Raw genomic sequence first — 22,563 nt, forward strand, 5'->3', positions numbered from 1 at the left:
TCATAATCTTGAGCGGGGGAGGGGGTGCTATTTTGAGACAAAAAAAATGAAGTGAACTCTCCGTAAATAAAATAAGTGAATCTAGAAAGTTTTAGGGCTTACTTAGTGCTCACGTTCTCCCCTGCCTCTCTTCCTACTCCTGCTTCTCCTCCCTTACACATACAAAACACATCTCCTTAGGCCTCTTCCTCTGCACACTGTAATTACCTCACCTCCTGCTTCTTCTGGACACTAGCTGTGTTTGGAGCCCAATTGATTTTCCGGTTCTGGTCAAAGTCAGCATGACACTAACCCTCAATCGCTACACACACACACACACACACACGCACATACATCCCGTCAGCAGGGAGGGTTTAGAGAGATTCTGTCTGAGTTTGTGGGAGGATATGCTTGTCCCTCTTTGAAATGAAATGAAAATGTTTTGCCCACACACTGATGCGATTACCCAAAGCCGTTCCACACACACACATACACACACACACACACTGAGGGTAATGTGTTAAGAGTGTTAAGAGCACAGAGAAAGTGCTTTTTTTCTCAGAAGCATAAATCATAACAGTATAGTCCATAACGCAGAGTCAGTGGAATCTCTGAGCAGGATACAGTAACACTGCATCTCACTTTCAACCTCTCTGTGCCTTCTAAAGGTGACCATTACGGCTAGAGAGCTTTTATGGTTTGCAGTAAACCTCCCTTAAAGTAAATGGCATTTGAAACTGTCATTTAAGCTTTTCTGGATCATCAGTCTCACTATTGACCTTCCATTGTGCTCTCTGTCTGCACAAATGGTGGCTGTAACATGCTAGACACATTACAGGAGGTGTGTAAAAGACATCATTAAAGAGCAAACCAACAAAATGTCTCACTTACTCTTTCAAAAACCTTTGTGTGTGTGTTCTCAATGGCGTAACTCTACCACAAACTGTGAAAATTGATTTAAAGCTCAGAAAGATGTATTGTACAATGAAATTAGGGTCAGCGAAATCCATTTCATTGATAATTGTCTAACAGTTGCTGAGACTGAGAAATGATTACATTATTGCCTAGTCAATGCTCTCTCTCTCTCTCTCTTTTTCTCTGTGTCCATGCACACACACACACACACACACACACACACACACACACACACACATATATATATATATGTGTGTGTGTGTGTGTGTGTGTGCGTGTGCTTTCATGCTGCGAATCTACAGTTCTACCAGATCTCAAAGATGTTCTGCTGGATTCAGATCCGGTGACTGGGAAGGCCACTGAAGAACACTGAACTCTTTGTCATGTTCATGAATCCAGTTTGAGATGACTTTTTCTTTGTGACATGGTGCATTACTATGCTGGAAACAGCCATTAGAAGGGTAAATTGTGGCCATGAAGGGACACACATGGTCAGCGACAATACTCAAATAGGCTGTGGCATTCAAGCAGTGATTGATTGGTATTAGTGGGTCCAAACTGTGTCAAGAAAACATTCCCCAGACTATTACACCTTCATGATGTTGGTGTTAAATTCTCACCCTACCATCTGTGAGCCTCAGCAGAAATCACAGTTCCTCGGACCAGCCTTTTTCTTGTCTTTAACTGTCCAGTTTTTGTGAGACTGTGCCCATTGCAGCCTTAGCTCTCTGTTCTTGGCTGACAGAAGTGGAACCCAACAAGGTCTTCTGCTGTTGTAGCCCATCCACCTTAAGGTTTGAATAGTTGTGCATTCTGAGGTGCTTTTCTGCTCACTACAATTGTAGAGAGAAATTATCTGAGTTACTGTAACCTTTCTGTCAGATCATACCAGTCTGGCCATTCTCTATTGACCTCTCTCATTAACAAGGCATTTTCTTCCACAGAACTGCCACCCACCAGATAGTATATTTAAGATGGTTCCCTGTAGAGGATGTAGTAATTTATTTTCACTTAGAACAGAACATGTAATCTGACCAGGGTGTTCAAACTTTTGCATACAACTGTACATACATACAGGGTGGCCCAAAATCTAAGACCACGTTGAAAATCTGGAATTTTTTTCACTTAAAGCTGTAAATAAATAGGCAGTTTCAATATTTTGAGAATAAAACAAAGAAAAGTACATTTGTACATCAGATTTGTAAATCATCCCACTGTTCATAAATAAATATATAGTCTAAAGGTCTAAAGTCACAGTACCCAATGCCAAGCATCAGCTAGTGAGGGTATAACCCCAACCATCTTAAACCTAGATTAAGACCCAGATTAAGCCTAAACCTAGAATAAATAGAACTGTCAATGGAGATTCACCATTGGCTCTGCAATTTAGAACTAGGCTTAAGCTATGTCTGGGAAACCAACCCATATTGTATATACTTTTGTGATGGGCACTGTATTTGGCACTTTACAAGGTCCACGTACCCTATTTGTATTAGCAAATAAAAGTGATTCTGGTACTACATTATGAGAAGAAACTGCTGAGAAGGAGGCACCAAGTTGGAGCACTGAGGAATTAAAACTTCTCTGGCCTTCCTTCCACAGCCCCAATTATCTGCACTGCCAGCCACTCAGATGCCTCTTCAAAAGGGAGGCGCTTCAAGGTGACACCTCAGTGGAGGGGGTCAGGATGGAACGGGGGGACCTGGCAGTAGTTTTGAACATCTTTTGATCACATTTCACCTGATGGAGAAAAATGAGGGAGAGGGGGGGAGAGGAAGAGTTTAAAAGCTGTCATGGGGCTCGCTTGAGAGGTGCCTGTGGTGACATTTCGTCTTTTTAAAGCTTGAGATGGTTTTCTCTCGCTGGCTTCCACTCTTGTGGTGGAATGTGAGGGTGTGTCACAAACCAGTAATAAGACTGTAGGTGTAGCTCTTACAATTGCAATGATCAGGTCTATTAAGTTGTTCGACAAGTAAATGACAAGTGTGATACTAATAATCATATCTTTTTTTATAGAGCTCTATTCATACTGGTGGCAGCTTAAAGTGCTTCAGAGACAATTGACAAAGCTTAACAGTAGTAGAAGAAATTATGAGTATAAATTTGAAGTCATAGGAGACAATGACACAGATCAAATTATACAGATAAGTACCAAAAGAGACACAGAAATTTAATTAAACGGCAAGTTGAAGAGATGTTTTCAAATGTTTTTAAAATTGAGCACTGAGTTTGACTGCCTTATAAAAGTTGGACTTGAGTTCTGCAGTTTAGAAGCATAATAACAGAAAGAGTCTGTGCACGTATTCTGTGTTTTACAGAAGGTATTTGTAGAATATTTGTAGAAGGCCAGTATCTGCAGATCTTATTATGTGTTGGAACATAAACATACAAATATTCTGTGAGGTATGCAGGTGGGTAAAACTATTTTAATAGAAGAACTTTAACTTTTTGCTTTTCTTTAATTAAACAAACCAAATAAATTCCACTCATAAAAGTAATTTCCACCCAAAAAACTGTCCCTTATGAAAAAAGATCTACCACCGTGTTTCCAAAAAAGCTGGGATGCTGTGCAATATGTAAATAAAAATAGAATGCCGTCATTCAAATCCTGTATTTAATTGAAAACAGTACAAACACAACATATCAAATTGTGAAACTTTTTTTTTACCCTTTTTGAATTTGATGCCAGCAACACATTTCAAAAAGGTTGGGACAGGGTCATGTTTACTACTGTGTCCTCAACTTTTGGCTTATGATATCCAGCTTCCTGAGAAATCTTGCTTTGTAAAATAACCCCATGGTTGAGTGGTGTTTGAGTTTTTGTACTAGTGCAAAACCAAAGAGACAAACCACAGACACCAAACATACCATATGAAAGAAAAATGATGTACACACATTTGCTCATATTAAAAATATACATGCAAAATATGTTCAAAATATGTAATGTTTTAAAATGCATTTGCTAAATATATTTAACCATATGCATACATACATATATATATATATATATATATATATATATATATATATATATATATATATATATATATATATATATATATATGTATATATGAAATATATGTAATAATGTCCATGTTTAATGTTCACACATATGGCAAACATATGGAAATACATTACAAACAAACGTTAGTAAAAAATATGAAAGTACATTTCTATGAAATATGGGATGTCTTGGCTGATTGACTACATGTGGGGTAAAGAGTAAATGTATAAATTTGCTTTTACGGTGTATTATTGCTTTTACACGCCGCTTATTGGCCCCAGCTCTTGTTCAGAACAGGACTACCACAGTGAAGGAAGGTGAATAAGAAAACAGGGAGCACTAACGGCTTGATCCCGTTAAAATACTACTAATCCCAGGATCCTCTGAGGTGGCCCATGATTTCCGAGGTTGGTGTTGCCAGGGGGAAGGCGTGTTCCCGGACTGGAGTTGGAAATGACGGGAGCTGAAACTGGATTCCAAATCACATACCACAACAAAAACAGCGGGGCATAAGACACAGAGCTGCAAGCCAACGAACCGGGGTGTGTGTATGTGTGTGTGGAAAAAAGGCGTAGAAACAGACTGTTTAAACCATTGCAGCTAACCGTTTTGTTAGCTTCATGCACTTGTCCCACACCTGCTCTGCTGCTAGCGAGCCGGCTAATCCGAGCTGCTTGAGCAAAGCTGTGGAATGTGATTTTTCCTGCAGAGACAGAAGCAGCAGCTAACGGTACATTTATAGGTTATGTATGTGCAAAACTGTCAGCCGTTTACTTCCCTTCCCGCGATAGACTCAGCAAACCTCAGCGCTGACGGCTTTCACAGTCTGGATTCGGTATTCACGAATGTCGGTAGTGTGAAAACATAAACAGGCAAGTTAGCTAGCTAGTTAGCTGGACATTAGCTGGCTAATTAACTAGCCACGCTGCTCCGTAATCTGCCCACTGACCCGTGTAGTGCTGGACAGACGGATTGCCGGGGTTCACTGAGCCCTGCCAACAAGCTCAATCAACTCAGTGAACTTCAGAAACGTCTTTTTAAGTCGTTACATACTTTATTATTTTAAAGTTAGAGACAACGTAGCTTTGGCGTGACATGCTAAAGTAACGTTAGAATATTAGCATAACAGCCCCAAACGTTATTACAGAGGGACTTATTTCCGTTTTATTTATGGTCACTATAAGCCACTTCAGGTTGTTGCCCTGTGGTGAGACTATTTAAAGCTTTTTCTTATGTGTTTTCAGTCAGTAATGCTCCAGTATTACGAGGCTGAAGTTGGCTTCCTATTCGCCAGCTACTTGTTCAAAATTTCCCCGTTCCATCTTAAACGGTGCAGCAGCTACATCCGCCAGAACAGATCTCCTGCACAATTTAAGGTGGAACGGGAAAATTCGAATAAGAAGCTGACTTCAGCTTCGTCCAATATTGATATTTCACTGCTTTTAAGAAGAGGAAATCTTAGGATTGTGAGTCCAAAAGTGTAGGGAGAAACGTTTCTAAATTCGCATTGACGATTCTTTTGGTCAGTCAGCGATACCGATTAATATCGGATAGTTTTAATGAAGAGAATTAACACAGCAACCAAACGTGTGTCCTCCGGTAAAGGCAGCCAAAATAGCTCTGTCTGTTGGGACCACGGCTGAGGAGAGAGAGGTTCCACTATAGAGACACCTTTATTTATGAAGTGATCAGGTTGATAAAAACATTTATAAACACGGCGAGCACATTTTGACCCTTAAGACGTTAAAGATGTTATTTAGTAGCAGTAGAATCAATACATTCCACACATTCCTGTTTGAAGATGGTGCATTTAATATCGTTTAGCTTTTGTCCTTATTGTATTATCAGGTCATCTTGCTTTGGATTAGCTAAAATTTTAACAGATGTAATGTAATGTAATTTATATAAAAAAAAAAACAAAACTCCTTTTTCCAAAATGTGGACAACTTATCAGTGAAGGTACTAGGTAAATTCCCTTTAAAGTAATAGGTTGCTTGTCATGTCTAATTGTTATAATATGCTCTTCTCTCAGGTTCTCCTGATGGAAACGCTGATGAGCGCAGTGGCCGCTCGGCCAGCTGCCCCAGTGAAGCGCGTGGCAGAGGTAGACTTCCGCTCGGGCACCACACTGGAGCAGCTGGCGACGCAGGTGCAGGAGCTCGTACAGCTGGAGCAGGGCGAGTTCGGGGACCAGACTGCACTGGAGGTGCACACTGCCAAAGACTTCATTTTCAACATGCTTGGTGAGAAACACGTTTTATAAAATCTCCAAAATGATAACTTTACAGGAGAAGGAAAAAAAAACATACCTGGCTTTTAACGTAAGTCAATGGAACCACACATTTTCGAGTCATTTCGAGTCATTTTCGGTCATTTCTTTTAGTCCATTCATCATGAAATTTACATACAATGTAAAGGGCAACAGGCATTTTCAAATTATGTCAAAAACTGCAAAACGTCAGAAATGGAGATACAAGGTTTTTTTCTGACAACACATATATAGACATAATTTTTACATCAGATAATCCTATTCAAAGGTGAAGATTACACACAACTCCTCCAAACTTTTCACAGGCAGTATACCTTTAATGAGCAGACATACTTTCAATATTGCTACGGTTTTAATAAGCTGAAGTAGTTTCAATCTATGCTTCCAAACACAGTGGCCACTGTCCAGGTATTTCTCTTGATTCTATCATTCATTGGTGAGATTTCCACACAAATCTACCACACTGTTGATTGCAGGTAAGCCTGTCTGACCAATAGGTGGCACTGTTCCCATTTTCTGTCTATTTCTGTTTTACAGCATCACCAGCCAGATCTATTCTGGTTTAAATCCCTGCATTTTTTCTTTCTTTTTTGTTTCTCTACTCTCAATATCCCATTCTCATCACTCATTGCTACATTTCCCTCTCTCACCTAGACACCCACACACACACACCACACACGCACAAAGTAACTGTCATCCCGTCTTCTTCTGCTAGTCTCTATGACAATAGCTCAGAGAGGGAGAGGGAGATTTGCCTGAGCTTTTCATTCTTCTCCTGAAAATATCATAACAGCCGCTTCACATAATCTTGTCAAAAACTGGATTAGTTAACAGACAGCTTCCATGTATCTCTCTCTCTCCTCTCTCTCTCTCTCTCTCTCTCTCTCTCTCTCTCTCTCTGGCTCTCCTGCTGTACTGTTTTCCACCATAACCTTTTCCTTTACTCTTTTCTCACACTTTAGCCTGTAGCTTTCTCTTTGACCTATTTTTTTGTCAGTGTCTGTAAAATACCTCACAGTACTTTATCTGTCTAGTGCTTTCTGTCCTCTATTCTCTGCCTGCTGGAGAGATTTATTTTTCTCTGGTACTTTTTGTTGTTTATCTTTATCTACTCTCATTCCCCAGGGTGCAAACAGATTTTCAAATAGTTTATATCACTCTGCTTATCTCTCTGCTACTCCTCATTCGTTCAGCCCCCCCTTTGATTGGCACCCAGATTCCTTTAAGTGAGAACTTCACTGATAGAGAATTCCAACACTATCTCTTTCCTTTTCTTTAGTGACACAGAGTCAATAGTGAGCTATTTTAGGGCTTTGTTTATTTAACTTATCACACACGTATTGAGATTGAGCATTTGTAGGTTAACAAGAAAAATGATCTTATCCAGGTACCTTGTTCAAGGGGTACATACTTAAAAAATCAAAACTGCTGAAGAAAACTACAACTTACAATACAAGTATACCCTCAAAGAACTGCTTCACTGTTTTCCTGTTAGCTCACATGCAGTTTAGGTTCTGAGTTCTTCATTTATTCCACTCTGGTTCTAAAAACAGATGATGAAAGGGAGCAGAAAAATTTTCACTCTGATCAAAACAGTGTATCACAATCACCATCACTTGCTCGGCTTATCTTACAGTGCTGTTCCAGACAAACATTTGCATACTTTCGGCATGCTTTTCTATGTACTCAGGCCTAACCCTCGACCCTCTTCCCCCAGAAGAGCTCATTATACTGAAGCAGCATTATAGCATTCTTAAAGGCTCAGTGCTGTGCAGGAAAGCCAGTGGGGAGCGCAGTGTTTATTCTCAAAAATGCAGCTGCTCTCCATCCTGTGATAAAGGTCATGGGTTTTTTGTGAAATGATGCAAGTGCCAAACACAGTTCCTCCTTTTCTGACAGGGTTCTTGTTGAGCTCTTTTTAAGATGGATTAGTTTTACTTGTGGAGATGCCTTAATTTGAGAGATTACTGTCAAAATTTTAATCCAGTATGAATTTGCAAGTCTTATAAGTAATAATTCTGCAGCAAATTACCTTTTATAATTTGCCAGTTATAGAGCTCCCACAGTAATAATAGCCCTATTTAAATTGACCTCACAGTAATTAAGGCTTTGTTCACATTACAAGCCTCGTTGCTGTATTTTTTTGCTATATGCCTAAAAACAAAACAAAACAACAAACACATGAATTAGAGCCAGTTTAAGGGGAGCCAGGCCACTTCCAGTTTCTCCTGTTATATCAAAAACATTACTGCAAAATGCCAGAAGGTGCCCACGAGTGAGTCCTAAATGAATCGAGGTAAATGGAGCTAAACGGCTAAAAACAAAAAGTTAAACAGGAGCTTGCTTTAAATTTAGAAAGTAGGAGTCTATATTTCACTAAAAAAAAGCAAATAAAACTTAACTGTATATTTCCTTGTTTCTACAGCAAACAGGATTTAGGCATTAGGGTGCTAGCATTACTGCTAGTGAGTGCTGATTGGCTGGCGAATGGAGCAGCTCATTGGCTGAGTAAAGTGTCTTGCACTGAATGACGTCATTAATTGTATGTAAGGTGCTGTTATAAAGTCCTATAACTGAAGTTTAAAAGCGCTCAGAAATATAACGGCGATGTTAAAATGTTTTGCGCTGTTCTGTGTTCAGGAAATTGATGCATTCTTCTATATAAAAATGTTTAAGGATTTACAAATGATGCATTTGCTCAAATGCTCCATGTTAACCCATTCATTGTGGACCTACTCGTGAGCGCCCTCTAATGCTTGCTAAACTTGGAAGACATCTGATAAGTAATAAGCAATAAGTGGCAGTTCTCCTCACTACACATTCTCTGCATGAATTCAGATATGGCCGTTCTCATTTGTCACTGGTCTTCTATGTTGCAAAGAAACGTTTGAAAAACAGAACTAATGTTTCATACCTTGAACTACAGACATGAATCATGCAAGCGCCTGATTAAGTAGACACATCTCATTGGCTTCATTTAATTAATTTGCATAAAGTTCCGCTCCACTCAACGCACCACATCCCCCGACTGGAAGAAAAGGCTTGCTGCTCAGATGAGCTTGACCTGGCACAGTTCCTTTATCCTCAAGTTCATAACAGGACTGCTGTAATCTACTACATTTTGGTGATTGCCTAATTAGACAAAGGAAAGGATAATGTGATTGAAGTACCTCTTGCAAAGGAAGTCTTGTCAGGCGGCATTTGTTTAAGTTGAGTGAGCTCACTCTGTTGACCTAATGCTGTTCTATCTGGTGTTAACTGAAAAGTTAGTTTTTGTTGTTTGTTTGGACCAGTTTCATTTTAATCTTAACATTAACAGAACATCCAAGCTATCGTATTTCGATCTGGGCAATCTGGCGTAAATTCCACAGATATTTATATATATTTATATATATTATTCCATACAAATTGGCCATTTAAAGCCCTTAGAAATGACACTACAGGACCTTCTCTGGTAAAACAAATCCAGCTTGAATAAAGCATTAGTTTGTTGGTTCAGTATTCACTCAAATTCTTCCTCTATCAGATGGGAGGAATCCTTAGTGGGTCTTAAATGAGTAACTTAACCAAATATGCTAACATGGCCAGCAATGAATGGAAGCCGGTATCCCCCAATTAGCATGTTGTCACTTGCATAATGCGAATTTGTGGTTGTTTGCTTCCACTCGCTGTTTTTGTGTGGTTTCTTCCTTTTTCCTGGGTCCCTGTTCCCTCTTGGTGCATTTCAAATAGATACTTGACAGATATTTCTACTAATTCCATAATCACGTTGTGCTGAGTGATCACTGCTTTCATGCAGATGATGTGGTTGCTTGTTCTCATGGTCAAAGGCTAATTATATTTGCATGTTAAGTAAAACATCTTCTCATTGCCCTGATGGCTTGTGTGCATTTGTGGGCTAATCACGTTTATATCTTGTATGTAGAACAGGAACTTAGTATTCATTCCGCTTAAATTTTGAATGCGTATCAATCTGACATGCTGTCTTACATAGATGATTGTGTTGTGGTAATTATGGAGCATATATAGTGCTGATTTTACTATTGGTAAAAAAAAATCCTGTTGAGTGGGCTGAGTGGATTACAGGGCCACTGAGTTCAAACTCCTCTAGCTGTGTTATGTGTCCAAAAAAGGGTTTCATACCCAGCATGGTGCTGAATTAATACCTTGTAAAAAGGCAATACTGGTGTGGCGCTTTGTGGTGATTAATATTGTGCATAACAGCCATGTTTATGAATAGACTCCCATCGTAACATTAAAGTAATTAACTAGCATTTAATGAGGTGATCAGTGCATGTTTTATGCCGGCATGTAAAATGCTTCAGGCAGAGCAATCATGGAGTCAGACGGCCAACTGCTGATAGACTGGCTTTTGCACACTGGTCTGGCTATTTCCGTTTTTTTTTTCCTGCAGATTTAATAGGCACATCCCAAACTGGTTAGCCTGTACCTGTATGTCAATCAGCAGTATAATTACGTGACATCCAAATCCATCACCACACGTCAGTCACGGATAATTGTTTGAAATTTGAATAATGTCTAACTGCCAATCATCTTCATCGAAGAATATCTCTGTTTTGAAGGTTTTAAAGCCAGGGTGCCCAGCCCTGGTCCTGGAGATCTACTGCCTTGTCCTAAGAGATGCAGCTTTAACCCAAATCTAACACACATGATCCAGTTAATGAAGGCCTTCAGGATGGTATGGTTACTAATCTGAATCCAGAACTATTTGTACCTTAGTCAAACGCCTGTGTCCATTTCCTTTTTGTAGAATTAAAAGTATTTTTTTTGTTCTAAGTTGCAGTTAGTTCACCCATGTCTGGTCGTGTCCTTGACTTGTGACTGCTAAGCCTCACTTATCTTTGTTTATTTTTAAATAATCATGTAATGATAAAGAAAGAGTTGCTATGCAGTTTTGCAACAAGAATGATGCTCTAATCATTAATATTTAGTAATAAGCATAAGCAATATCAAAAATAATAAGCACTATGTTTTTTAATTCTAGTTAGTAACCATTATTGATTATACCATTGCCTACATAATCACAGTAACGGTAAAAGTGAATAAAACGTTATCTGTACATTTTGTTTAACATTATTTGGCAAACTCTTTAAAGGTAAATTAGTCCTCTTTAGTTGTCTGTTAGTTCTTTTTCCCAACACAGTGATTATCACCTTTTAAACATCCTCATCGAGTTTCTTGTCAGTCATCTCACATATCCAGTTACTAGAACATCACCTTTGCATTCTGGTCTCCTGGTACTCCATGGTACTTGTGAAAGTAGATGGGGTTCCTTAGAAGGGGTGGTGGTGACAGTCAACACTAGTGATAACAATAGACACAAACTCTTGCAACAGTGGAGGAGCTTCAAGTTCTGATTTGGCATTTACATGCTATTTGGTTTTATATGAACCTTTTCTGTGAAGATTTGCATTTCTAGCTCAACTCATAGTTTCTGGTTTGGTGTGCTTGGTACTCCATCAAGAAGGGTAACCAAATTCAGCACAGGTGCTCAGGTATGTCACTTGGCAGTGGAAATGATGATAAAATCTGTGATTGCATATTTGTAACCGTATCGTGCCTATGTGCTGTCCATTGGAAAGCACTCTGAGAGCCAGAAGTGTTTAAACTAATTCTCCTGGTTGGTAGCTCACCAGGATCAGGTTTAGACACCCCGATCTGAACACTGCAAGGTACTCCATACAGATCATTTCAGCCTCTCAACATTTATTTATGTAGCTCATATTACTTAATGTAATTAAGTTGGATGAACCCCAATTCATGAACGGATGTAAAATGATTTTAATTGTTGGTTTCTGTTCCATAGGGGATTACATTTGCATAATTATGAGCTCTGCTCTGGGTATCACGTATCTGAACAGCATATGCCCAAACATATGGCATGAAGAACAGCTGCCCAAAGGTGCTTTAGATTTGACAGATCATGTATTTAGATCTGTCACCGAATACTGCACTCAGCCCCTTACAAAAAGATGAATTTCAGCTGTACTCCTTTTTCTTTTTCCAACACAGAAAACTCAGAGTGAAGGATCAGACAGATGACAGCCGAGTCTGCGTTTTAGGCGTTCATCTAATTTGGACTAGAGAACGATAGTTGGTCCACATACGTGGCCTGAATGAATAAATGTGGAATTTAGTGAGGCTGTTCATTTACATTTTCTCAGAGTAATCTGCCTTTCTTAAGACAGATAGAGATTCTGTCTGTTAAACAGAGAAAAGATGTGCAAATGGTCATAGATCTTCATTTGTCTGTCTCGATTGCTCTGTCTCTCTGAAAAACAATTTTTTGCTTTTTTTTGCCAGTTTCTTAAATGCTTTAAGTTTGTAAAAAGAATTGGAATGTCTCTGTTTAAATATCAAGGCCTGCATCTTTGAGGAACCACTTTAGACGAGTGTGACATCGGGGCTTCGTTAGAGATGTTCCTCCGGCTCCTTTGACCTGAATTCTGTTTAATTATGTTATGCTTTGCATAGCAATTACACCTTCTGAAGTCTTCCCCTATATATTACCTACTCCCCCACTCTTTGTCTGCATATTATCACCAACTCCCAGCATTTTAATTATTACCTCAGAGGAGTTTTAAATGATGTCTTTCAACTCAGAATCACAGAATCATGTTTGCTTTGTCTAGCATTCAGGTGTTTTTTTTGAAAGAGTTGATGCTGAATTTGTTTAAGTTAATTTGCAGTTGTCACAGTAGTGCAGTGTAGGCAGGAGAGATCTATGCTGGTATGAGTGTGGGTGTGTGTGATGACGCACAGCTCTTGCCGTCTCCCCAGAAAACTGAGCACTGACAGGAGTTGAATTAAAAAGTTTTTCATCGGTGCTTTTTTCCCCTCCTTGCCTAGCAGATAGGCGCAGAAGTGGAGTGTGGAGGGCCGAGGCTGTAAGGCTGCTCTAATGGACTGACTGCTTTCTCTATGTGTGTGAAGCCATCACACTGAGATAAGAGTTTCTTCTTCCTCTGCTCCCCATTTGACCCAATTTATTCCTCTCAGATAAAACAAAACAAACCCAAATCCGAGCCTTCTCGCTGCACTGCCCTCCTCGCTTCTGCATGCCTCCCCCCCTCGCTCGTTTTCTTTTTTCCTTTGTGCAGTTTCTTTCCTCTCCACTCCTTTTATCTTTTGTTTTTCAGTTTCAGAAGTGCTTGAGAATGCTCTGCCTATTTCTGGCAGGCGGGTGTGTGCGCGTCCAATTTCTCAACAACAAAAGACAGCATTCGCACTTTGATTTAATCTTGCTTGTCTTACAGGCTTTAGGGGTCTCTGCATGTATTAAATGTGTGACGTTTTACATATCACAGCCTGGTGAGAGATATATGTGTGATAAGAAACTCTCCTGCTTAAGTGGCCATTCATGACTAAGGGTTTTCTGAACACTGCTGTATTCTGTATTCTGAAGAATGTCATGGATGCCTTCTTCCCTGTCTCAAGGTCCATACAACCTGATTGGTTAATTCTATGGACATATAGTGGGAATGGTATTTTCAGTATACACTATATACACAGTATAAAATATCAAGGTGCAACTATATTAAAGATCAGTTAAAAACAATCTTTAAGGAACAGTTTGACGAAAAATCTAATTCACATGAGGCTAATATTGCTAACCAACACTGGAAGTCAATAATCACCCAAAACGTTTTCACAAATACATGCCAAAACTCTCAGCCCGTTCAGACCACATCCAGGTCTTAATTCAGGTTCCTCAGACAAGTCAACATGGTTTAGATCACAGTATGATTCACTGTGAACTATAAAAATGAAAAAGAAAAGAAACAGAAACTGTGCGATGTCTGATTACAAATTTGAGTCAAACGTTTTCTGTATAAATGATTCTCAACTGTATATGTTTGAACTTGAATATACACTTGAAGAAATGCGTCAGTTGGATGCTGAACCCACCAGTGACTCTCTGGACCCACCCTCTAGCACAGAGTTGAGGTTAGCTTCTTATTCACCAGCTTCTTATTTGAATTTTGTGTTGCTTTTCTAAAGGTCTCCTTTGCTAGTTTGTTGTTCATTGCCCAAAGCCACAGTTTGCATGTGTCTGCATCAGTAGGAAATTGGTAATAACATACAAGACTACCAGTAGATTTCTTTATAATAAACAGCTTGTAACTCTCTTATAGTAAGCAGGCCTTAGGTTTGACTGTGTTAACACTTTCTACCTGTGCAGTGACATTTTACAAGAAGGCTCTGCACTACATCCTACCAGAGTTTGAAGGCAGAATAGTACCGGAAGATGGGGTGTTATGTGGATGAGAATGTAGCTCCAGTATTAACTTAAATGTCTAAATAAGGTCTGGCATTTTACCATTTTTTTCCCAAACATGTTTACGTGACCTACCGATGTAATTTAAAACAAATATATGAAGATTTTGACATGTATTTGTAGAAATGGTTTTAATGACCACCTCTAGTGTTTGTTAGCACCGTTGGAGCAGCTCCTATTCTAAACTAAAGAAGCAAAACCTGGACACCAAACATGTCTCGGCTGATTGGCTGCATTTAGGTTAAGTGGAAAATTGGGTGAATTAGATTTTTCTCCCAGCTACTCCTTTAAGATTATTTTTAACTCGTCTTTAATGTAGTTGCTGCTTGATATTTTATTATTTTTTTTATTGTATAAAATAATTGTATGCTTTGGAACCTCACATGGAAGGTCATGGCACAAGAGAGTGAATGGACAGTGATGGAGTGACATGTTACTAATGAATTGTACATTTGATTTTTCAACAAATTATTCCTTTAAATTAAATGCTGTCTGCGTTGGCTCAATTCTCTACTGTGTCCACCCCTGGTCGCTGGCAAGGTTAATGTTGTGTTTTCACACCTGAAAGTCCAAACCAAGGTTAATGTTTTTGTTACATTGTATTTGATCTAGTTAGTTTTGGTTTCAGACTGCTATTTAGTGAGCGCACTAAAGAACTTAGAATGACATCCCTACATATTGTCATCATCATCATCATCATCTATGTGAGCTGCATCTCCCTATACTTGACATTGATTGTTTATAGAGGAGCAAGCGTCTGGCGTTGGTGTACTGTCAGTTCTGTGGGTATCCTTTTCTGTTTGAATGGAGAAAAATGAATATCCCTTCTCTTTTATTCTCTCAGAAAAAAATTGCAAGTTTTGACATTGTTTTTTCAAGTTGACTTTTTTTGTTAGACCAAATTACAGTTAAACATTTCATCTTGTCTTCTCCCTGTGTGCTACTGTGGCTCATTTTTAGTTCTCTCCTGGTTCTGGTTCTCCTGGTTTTCTTCTTCTGTTGTTTAATGGCCGATGATAGCCTTACTGTAATTTGTCCAAAAGTCGGAACTATCCAGAACATTGTTTTCACACTGCAAACGAACTGAACAATGATTTAGTTTGATCATGGTCCGAGGCACCTTTCACACCTGCTATTTTGGTTCTACCAAACTGAAATGTCCGAAGGTCCGGACCAAATAAGGTAGGTGTGAAAGCTCCCTAACCGTGCACAGAACCGTAATGAAGAATTGTGAGAAATAGACATAAGAAAGCATCTAAAATTCTAAACTTCTTATATGTCATAGTACAGTGAGCAAGAACATTAAGTGCTTGTTTTCTCTTATATCCTTTCCAAATGTGTTATGTTCTTCTCAGCATGTCCCCTCTCTTTTCACAGTCTCTCTCTCTCGCTCTCTCTCTCTCTCTCTTTTTCCTTCTCAAGCTGTCTGTTTCACACTCATTCACACATACAAGAAGAGTTATACACCCACGTTTGCAGCACTGTGGCGGGGGGTTCACACGCTGGCTTAGTTTGCAGATAATTGGATGAGTGAAATCATGTTATAAGATTTAAACTGCAGGATGTAGCTTACAGTCTGAAAGAAGCGCACACAGACACAACAGTCTCTTACACATATCCACTGCATTGCTTGTACATGGAATGTCTCTGCAGCTTTGGTGAGATGTTAAGAATTACTAAAAATTACTTTAACTTCTCCAAAGGATAAAAAAATACACATAGCTCAGTGAAACATTGCCTTGGGCTTTGGAAAGCTGACATTTAAAACAAAAAGTCCAAGTCGGATTCATACCCAGTGATAATGTCATTGAACATTATGTACCGTACTTTAGTCAAAGTCTGGGTGCTCTTTTTTTGGGTGTGTAATAAAGTAATTTTCTGACTCGGTGAATGTGTCCTCTCCTAGGCCTGGTACAGAAGGTGGACAAGAGGCTTCCGGTGGCAAACGAGTACCTGCTGTTGTCCGGTGGTGCCAGGGAGGGTGTTCTGGACCTGAACCCCGAGGACCTGGGTGACTACGCCCGAGGCGTGGACTTTGACCTGGATTTCACCCTGTTGGTCCCTGCCCTCAAATTGCATGACCGCAACCAGCCTGTAACTCTGGACATGCGCCAGTCTCCGCCATGCCACTCTTGGCTCAGCTTACGGCTCTGCGACCCTGCCATGCTGGCTCGATGGGGTATCTGCTGTGAGGATGAAGCCAATGGGCAGCGTGAGGAAGATGAGGATGGAGAGGAAGAAGGCGGTTCCATACTGGGGTCAATTCCATCATTGCAGTCTCCACAGTCTTTGGATGGATGCTACTTTTCGCCATTGCTGGTTACGGATTGGTTCTGGAATGTGGTGGGAACAGCAGTGGATGAACTTCGGCGGAATCCTCAAAGAGGGATTCCAGTTCCGGATCGCATTGAACGGAATGGGCCTTTGACCACTCTGATCCTCAAAGCAGGTACCAGCCGTGTGCTTTACGATCTTCTACCCGTTGTGTCGTTTCGTGGCTGGCCAGCAGTTGCACAAAGTTGGTTGACCACCAATCACTTCTGGGATGGAAAGATCACCGAAGAGGAGGCCATCAGTGGGTTTTATCTGCTGCCCTGCTGTTCCCCGGCTGCAGGGTCTGCCTCTAGACCAGACCGTGAGTGGAGGCTGGCCTTCTCGCGGAGTGAGGTCCAGTTGAAGAAGTGTGTGCCCTACCCTATGGCTGCGGCCTTCCAGGCGGCCAAGGCCGTTCTGTCAAGATTGCTTGCTCGTCCTCGTACCGGCCTTAGCCTCTACCACCTCCGCACATTGCTTTTCTGGGCCTGTGACCGCTTACCTGCAGCCTACCTGAGCTGCCCAGAACAAGAGACACCTGCCCGCCTACTCCTGGGCCTCCTGGACGATCTAGCCCACTGCGTGTTGGGTAAAAACTGCCCCAACTACTTCCTCCCTCAATATAACATGCTAGAGCACCTTACCGATGGCGCCGCCCTGCTGGTGGCTCGGAAACTAGCACATTTGCGCTCTGATCCAGCCGAACACTTGCGTGCGGCGCTGGAGCAAACCAGGCAGGCCTGCCAGCTGAAACGAGAAGCTACCGGGGCCAGTAACGGACATGGGGTTTCGTCACCCAGCCGTGGGCCATCTGCAGCAGGGTCACCTCAAGATGATCGACTAGCACAGAGGCTGCAGCAGCTAGTCACAGAAAACCCTGGCAAATCCATTTCGGTCTTCCTCAACCCAGATGATGTCACGAGACCACATTTCCGCATTGACGATAAGTTCTACTGAGATAACAAAGTCACGCTGAGAGCCACAGAGCTAATGCTAAAGCTAAATGTTAAAGCTGAGAGCATGCACTCCTACCTTGTGCATTGCACTGTACTGTTTCAAAATGAATAGCCCCCACACAAGTTGGGCGTAATCAGTGATGTTTTGCCAACGCTACAATCTGTAAGCCAGCTCTGCAAAATATGATTAAGCTGCTGCTACAGAGACCATCTGACCCAAATCAAGTCCTCTGTCAGCTACATGGCTCTGCTACCAAAAAAAGAAGCACAAACAAAAATGAGAAAATCACCAAATGGAGGAAGGGACAAGAGCAGCTGTCAGAAGACTGCAAAAATGTTTTAGTCTTGTATGCTGTTTGATGGGGCCTTGGAGCTGTATCGCTCAGTGAAATTTAATCCTGCAAACTGCTGTGGATCATAACATCTTGCACAAGTTGACTTGTTCAGTGGAACAGTACTCCAATTTAGACGTTATAGGTGTTAATCCTGCTATGTACTACTGAGGTGTTTGTTTTTTTTTTTTAAACGTCTATTATTTCTGGTAAACAAGATCGTCATGGAAATGATCTAAAAGAAGGTACATATAATGTAAATGAATGTATTCTTTTTTTTGGGGGTGAAAAAAGGTTGGGGAAAGTCACAGTGAAACACTCAATATCTTTATCTTTTACTTCTTTTACTTAATCTATACTGAATCTCTCTTATTCGTCTTATTCTCTTTCTCAGGTACTTTTTGTTGCTGACTTTTTTTTATTGCTACATGAAGATGATGGCATTTCCAGTGTCTGTGGTATTGCCTGTGTGCCTCCCACCATTTTGAACATTGTACAAGTTGACAGATGAGAGTTCAGGAGCTGCTTTTGGCTTAGAAGACAAGACAGCTAGATGATGATTGTGATTTAAAGGTGAGGAAGTCAGTCCAGTGCACTGCTTCAGCGGGTCATACCCTGTAGCTAAACTATACACTTATTTTTTGGATCAGCCATGGGCCTGAAGCTCTGAACTGTTCAAACCTCAGGTCCATTTTTAAAGCAGGATCATGATCTGGTGCATTTCTGCTGGAACATATCTGTAGTATATGTGTATCTGACACGTAATCGAACCAAACTACAAAGCAAGACCTGCCAGTGTCACAAGGGTGAAAACTAGCTGCATCAAAGCAAAGGAGTGATGGCTCAGATGAAGAAATAGTACAATGTCATGTCTTTCCGGCTGCCGCATTTGCTGTGCAAAAGATTATCGCTATGATGTTACCTTGTGACAAAGTTGGTAATGTGTCATATGATTGTGTATCATACTGGAATTGTTTTTGAGCTGATGGTTGATTTTTAGCTGCTCTCAGCTTGGTGCTTGATTGTACATTAATCTCTACATATGGTACAAAATACTAAATGTGCAAATCTCAATTTTGTTTGCTTCCATAATTTTGTGTGAGAGGGAGAGAGTGCAATACAGCAACTCTTGTTAATATACTTTTTGTATTCAACTGTACTGCATCATTTTCCTCAGCTAGGCTGGCTTGTTTTGCTAATCGCTGGAAAACGGCAGTTTCTTTCAACAGAGATTCAGAGATGGGTAGAGAGAAAGAAAAGGATGGACAGCGAAAATGTTACACAGCACCACAATGATGTCACATGAAGCATCTTCAGAGAAATTGTCTTGGGTGCGAGTCAGTTCCTATCTTTCTCCCACAGATGTGCACTGGTAGCTGTGGGATGGAGGGATGGATAGAGTGAGAGAGCCAGCAGCAGTCTCCATTGGCAGATTAGTCAGAACGGATGGAGCTCCTGGGAGTCCAGACAGCTGCTTCTCTCTTTCTGTCTGTCTCTACCTCTCTCTGTGTGTCTAATTTATCCTTTTTTCTCTCTCTTTTATCCATCTCTCCCTCTCTCTCTCCACATCAGAGACTGAACTGTAGTGCATTTCCCTTGGTGTGAGTTCTACACTCTACCTAACCCAAAACAGTTCTTTTCTTTGTAAATGAATGCAGTAAGCAGAGCAGTCAGGCTCAGATAAGGCCTTTGGCTGAGTGAAAATGGTTATAAAATGGGCCTGGACAGTTGTTTTATGTCATTTTTTTTTTCCAAATTGGCTGTAAATTGCTCTAAGTGTGATAGATTTGTTAGGTTTGTGTCATGCACTTGAAAGATGGGGTACTACTGAAAATGCTGAAGGTACAAAACATGGCCATGACTGCATGGCAACTTCGTACACTAGAACTCGACAGTATAACAATCGTGTTGCGGAAAAGAAGCCAAAGAGTGAGGTTAGATTTAATGTCTGAATGATCTCTTGGTGAAAAACTACAGAATATGATGGATGAATGCTTAAGCTCGACACTGGGTACCTTAAACAGCCTGTTTTAATGGGCTTGAATCATGTAAAATGTTTGAATCAATATTTATATCGTCTTTGGAACAGTAATATATATGTATGTTCTACTCATTGATTATGATCACTGTACCGCACAATGCCTAAAATTAGATGAACAATCGTCCTATGCAATTTCACCATATCTGTCAGGAGCTTATCTGTTTCAGTGAGATATTAGCCCCTGCCCTGTCTGAGGTAATTACCAAGAGCATTTCATATGGAGGAAAATGATTTCAGTGGCAAAAATCGATGAGTGTCTGCCTCAGGGGATAACAGTATATTCTAATGGCCACATTTTTAGATGTGATAACTTTATAAAAACCAAAGCACAGCCATTATTCTCCTGACAATTTGTGTTGCAGTGTTTTTTAAACTATATTATCCCGAAATTGCAAGGTAGCAGTGCTATCACAGCTAGACAGGCAGGCCCCTAGGCAGTTCCTAAAGTGACAGCACAAAGCTGTTTTGTAGTTACAGTGTAATGGAATGAGGAAAGATAATGAATGTAAACATGTTTTACCTCTAAATTAAAGTGTATATGAATGAACCTAGACGTGAAACAAGCTGTTAAACTGTGCAGTGACACAAGAAATTTCTGTCCTGTATTTTTCTCATGCCAGATTTTTTTTTTCTTTTTGTGCATTTTGCTGTTATTCGTTTCCAAAGGCATTTCAGTTGATTTGTTATTTATCTTTAAGATCATGTGCGATGCTGTCGGTCGTAGCATGAAATAAAACATTATATCATGAAGTGAGTGTGGTCAGTCACCTAATTAGTCTACATAATGGTCCATATTTCAGTTTGATATTTTGTTTTATTTTATTCTTATAAATTACCTGTACTTTAAATATAAAGAAAGCTTCATGCTTGAGCACCAGCTATAGTGCTGGTCGAAGCCCAACAGAGGGCGCTGTGGTACAGCACACTGCCTCTTCTGTACTGCAGCCTGCTTTGCCCCGATAGTCACGGTGGTGATAAAAGCCTAAGCAAAGGTTAGACAGGAACCAGAGGAAAGGATTTTTTTTAACCCCAAACCTGCAGTTTGTATCCTGTCATACCACACATTCCCTTCTCTTGCTTTGTGTTACAGCCGCAAACACACTCAAACCTACCACACGTTAATCTCTCTTAAAAGATAGATTTTTATATACCTCCTTTAAAAACACCAACAGTACTGTGCAAAAGTTAGACACCCTTCATTTATTTAATATCCTGTCAAAACACCCATTAAACACAATTGTTTCATTTATTCAGAAGAAATTTTGAGGTGATTAGATATAAAATAATCCACTTGGATAAGGAAGGGGAACGTCAAAGGAAAATAAGGGAAAAAAATGGTGTTTTCTAGATGATATAGAGAAAATAGGACTCCTAAAAACATTCAACACCAAAACCGTCACCATCAGATGACAGTTGACAAACAGCACTTTAAGCTTTCATCTTTGAGAGGTAGGAGAAGATTAAGCTCCACTTTTGCGTCAGAGCTGGAAAAAATCCACAGGTGCTTCTGTCCATCCTTCCACTGTGAGAAGACAACAGTATGAGTCTGAAAGGATGAGTAGCTGGTGTTCTCAGAACAGTGGACTGGTCACCCCAGAGCCCAGACCTCAACGTCATTGAATGTGTTTGGGATTACTTTGATTGTGAGAAGCAAAACATGCAACCAACTTCCATGATTAAGCCATGGAGGTGTTGAAAAATCTCCCTCCAGATTTCTTAGAAAAACTAAAAGCAAGTCTCCTGAAAGGAATGGAAGCTGGTAAAAAGGCAAAGGGTGGACACACTAAGGGCTACAAAAATGTGATATTTGGTTGTTCACAAACTTCTGTATAATTTTCTGTTATATATGCTTTCTACTTTTTTCCTGCCACTGAAAAATGAACTTGTACTCCTGACCTTTTTGATTGGAAATAAAATAAATGGAGGGTGGTCTCTAACTTTTGCACAGTCTTGTACCTTTTGCCTATCCAGGCTGCTGTCCTCATGCCCACACTGGCTGGTCTGTAACTAGTAGATTTTCTGCTTCCTCTAACACTTCGAAAAAGTTTGGAAGAGAAATGAACACTGCCACCACAGACTTGCACTCAAAATTAAATGGACAGAGGGGAGCCGAGTGCTGAGGCTGCCAAAGCTTGTGAGAAATGAGATTAGGAGTTGGAAGTTTCTGTCTCACTCATTCACACTTACTGCACACGCGCACGCATACACCAAGACAATCTGTCCTTTTTCATTAAGAGAATTACATGTCCAGCACATGAGATCACCCCCAAAGTGACACCTACACCCAGTGTGTCTTGCTTGTCAGTCATCGTCATAGCAACCCCACCACTGCTGGACATTACATAAGGTTATCCTGACTCATGCCGCTCGAGGCTAAACAGGGGTCATCTGCTTTTTTAACTTGTGAGGACACCACAGTAAATGCACTCTGTTCTGTCCCTCCATAAGCTGCAAG

At 40.4% G+C, this 22,563-nt stretch overlaps 1 protein-coding gene and 1 long non-coding RNA gene across 2 annotated transcripts; both read left to right on the plus strand.

Annotated features, from left to right (window-relative positions):
* The first annotated feature begins 4,321 nt into the window (after positions 1 to 4,321).
* tmem102 (transmembrane protein 102) lies at positions 4,322 to 17,876 on the plus strand. The gene is made up of 3 exons (XM_036597355.1): positions 4,322 to 4,440; positions 5,931 to 6,141; positions 16,373 to 17,876. The coding sequence occupies exons 2-3, from the start codon at positions 5,940 to 5,942 to the stop codon at positions 17,734 to 17,736; spliced, it is 1,566 nt and encodes a 521-aa protein (XP_036453248.1). The 5' UTR covers positions 4,322 to 4,440; positions 5,931 to 5,939; the 3' UTR covers positions 17,737 to 17,876.
* Positions 17,877 to 17,884: 8 nt separating this feature from the next.
* Positions 17,885 to 20,858, plus strand: LOC118826397. Its single transcript, XR_005008747.1, has 2 exons — positions 17,885 to 18,312; positions 18,462 to 20,858. It is a non-coding gene; the product is annotated as an uncharacterized LOC118826397 (long non-coding RNA).
* The last annotated feature ends 1,705 nt before the right edge of the window (positions 20,859 to 22,563 follow it).

This window comes from Colossoma macropomum, unplaced genomic scaffold (assembly GCF_904425465.1).
Source record: "Colossoma macropomum unplaced genomic scaffold, Colossoma_macropomum, whole genome shotgun sequence".
Classification (NCBI taxonomy): domain Eukaryota; kingdom Metazoa; phylum Chordata; class Actinopteri; order Characiformes; family Serrasalmidae; genus Colossoma; species Colossoma macropomum.

Bases quoted from the DNA above. Each gene is read 5' to 3' on its own strand.
- tmem102 (XM_036597355.1), top strand. From the start codon at position 5,940: ATGGAAACGCTGATGAGCGCAGTGGCCGCTCGGCCAGCTGCCCCAGTG. The intron at 6,142-16,372 runs GTGAGAAACACG...GTCCTCTCCTAG, and splicing joins CTTCATTTTCAACATGCTTG to GCCTGGTACAGAAGGTGGAC.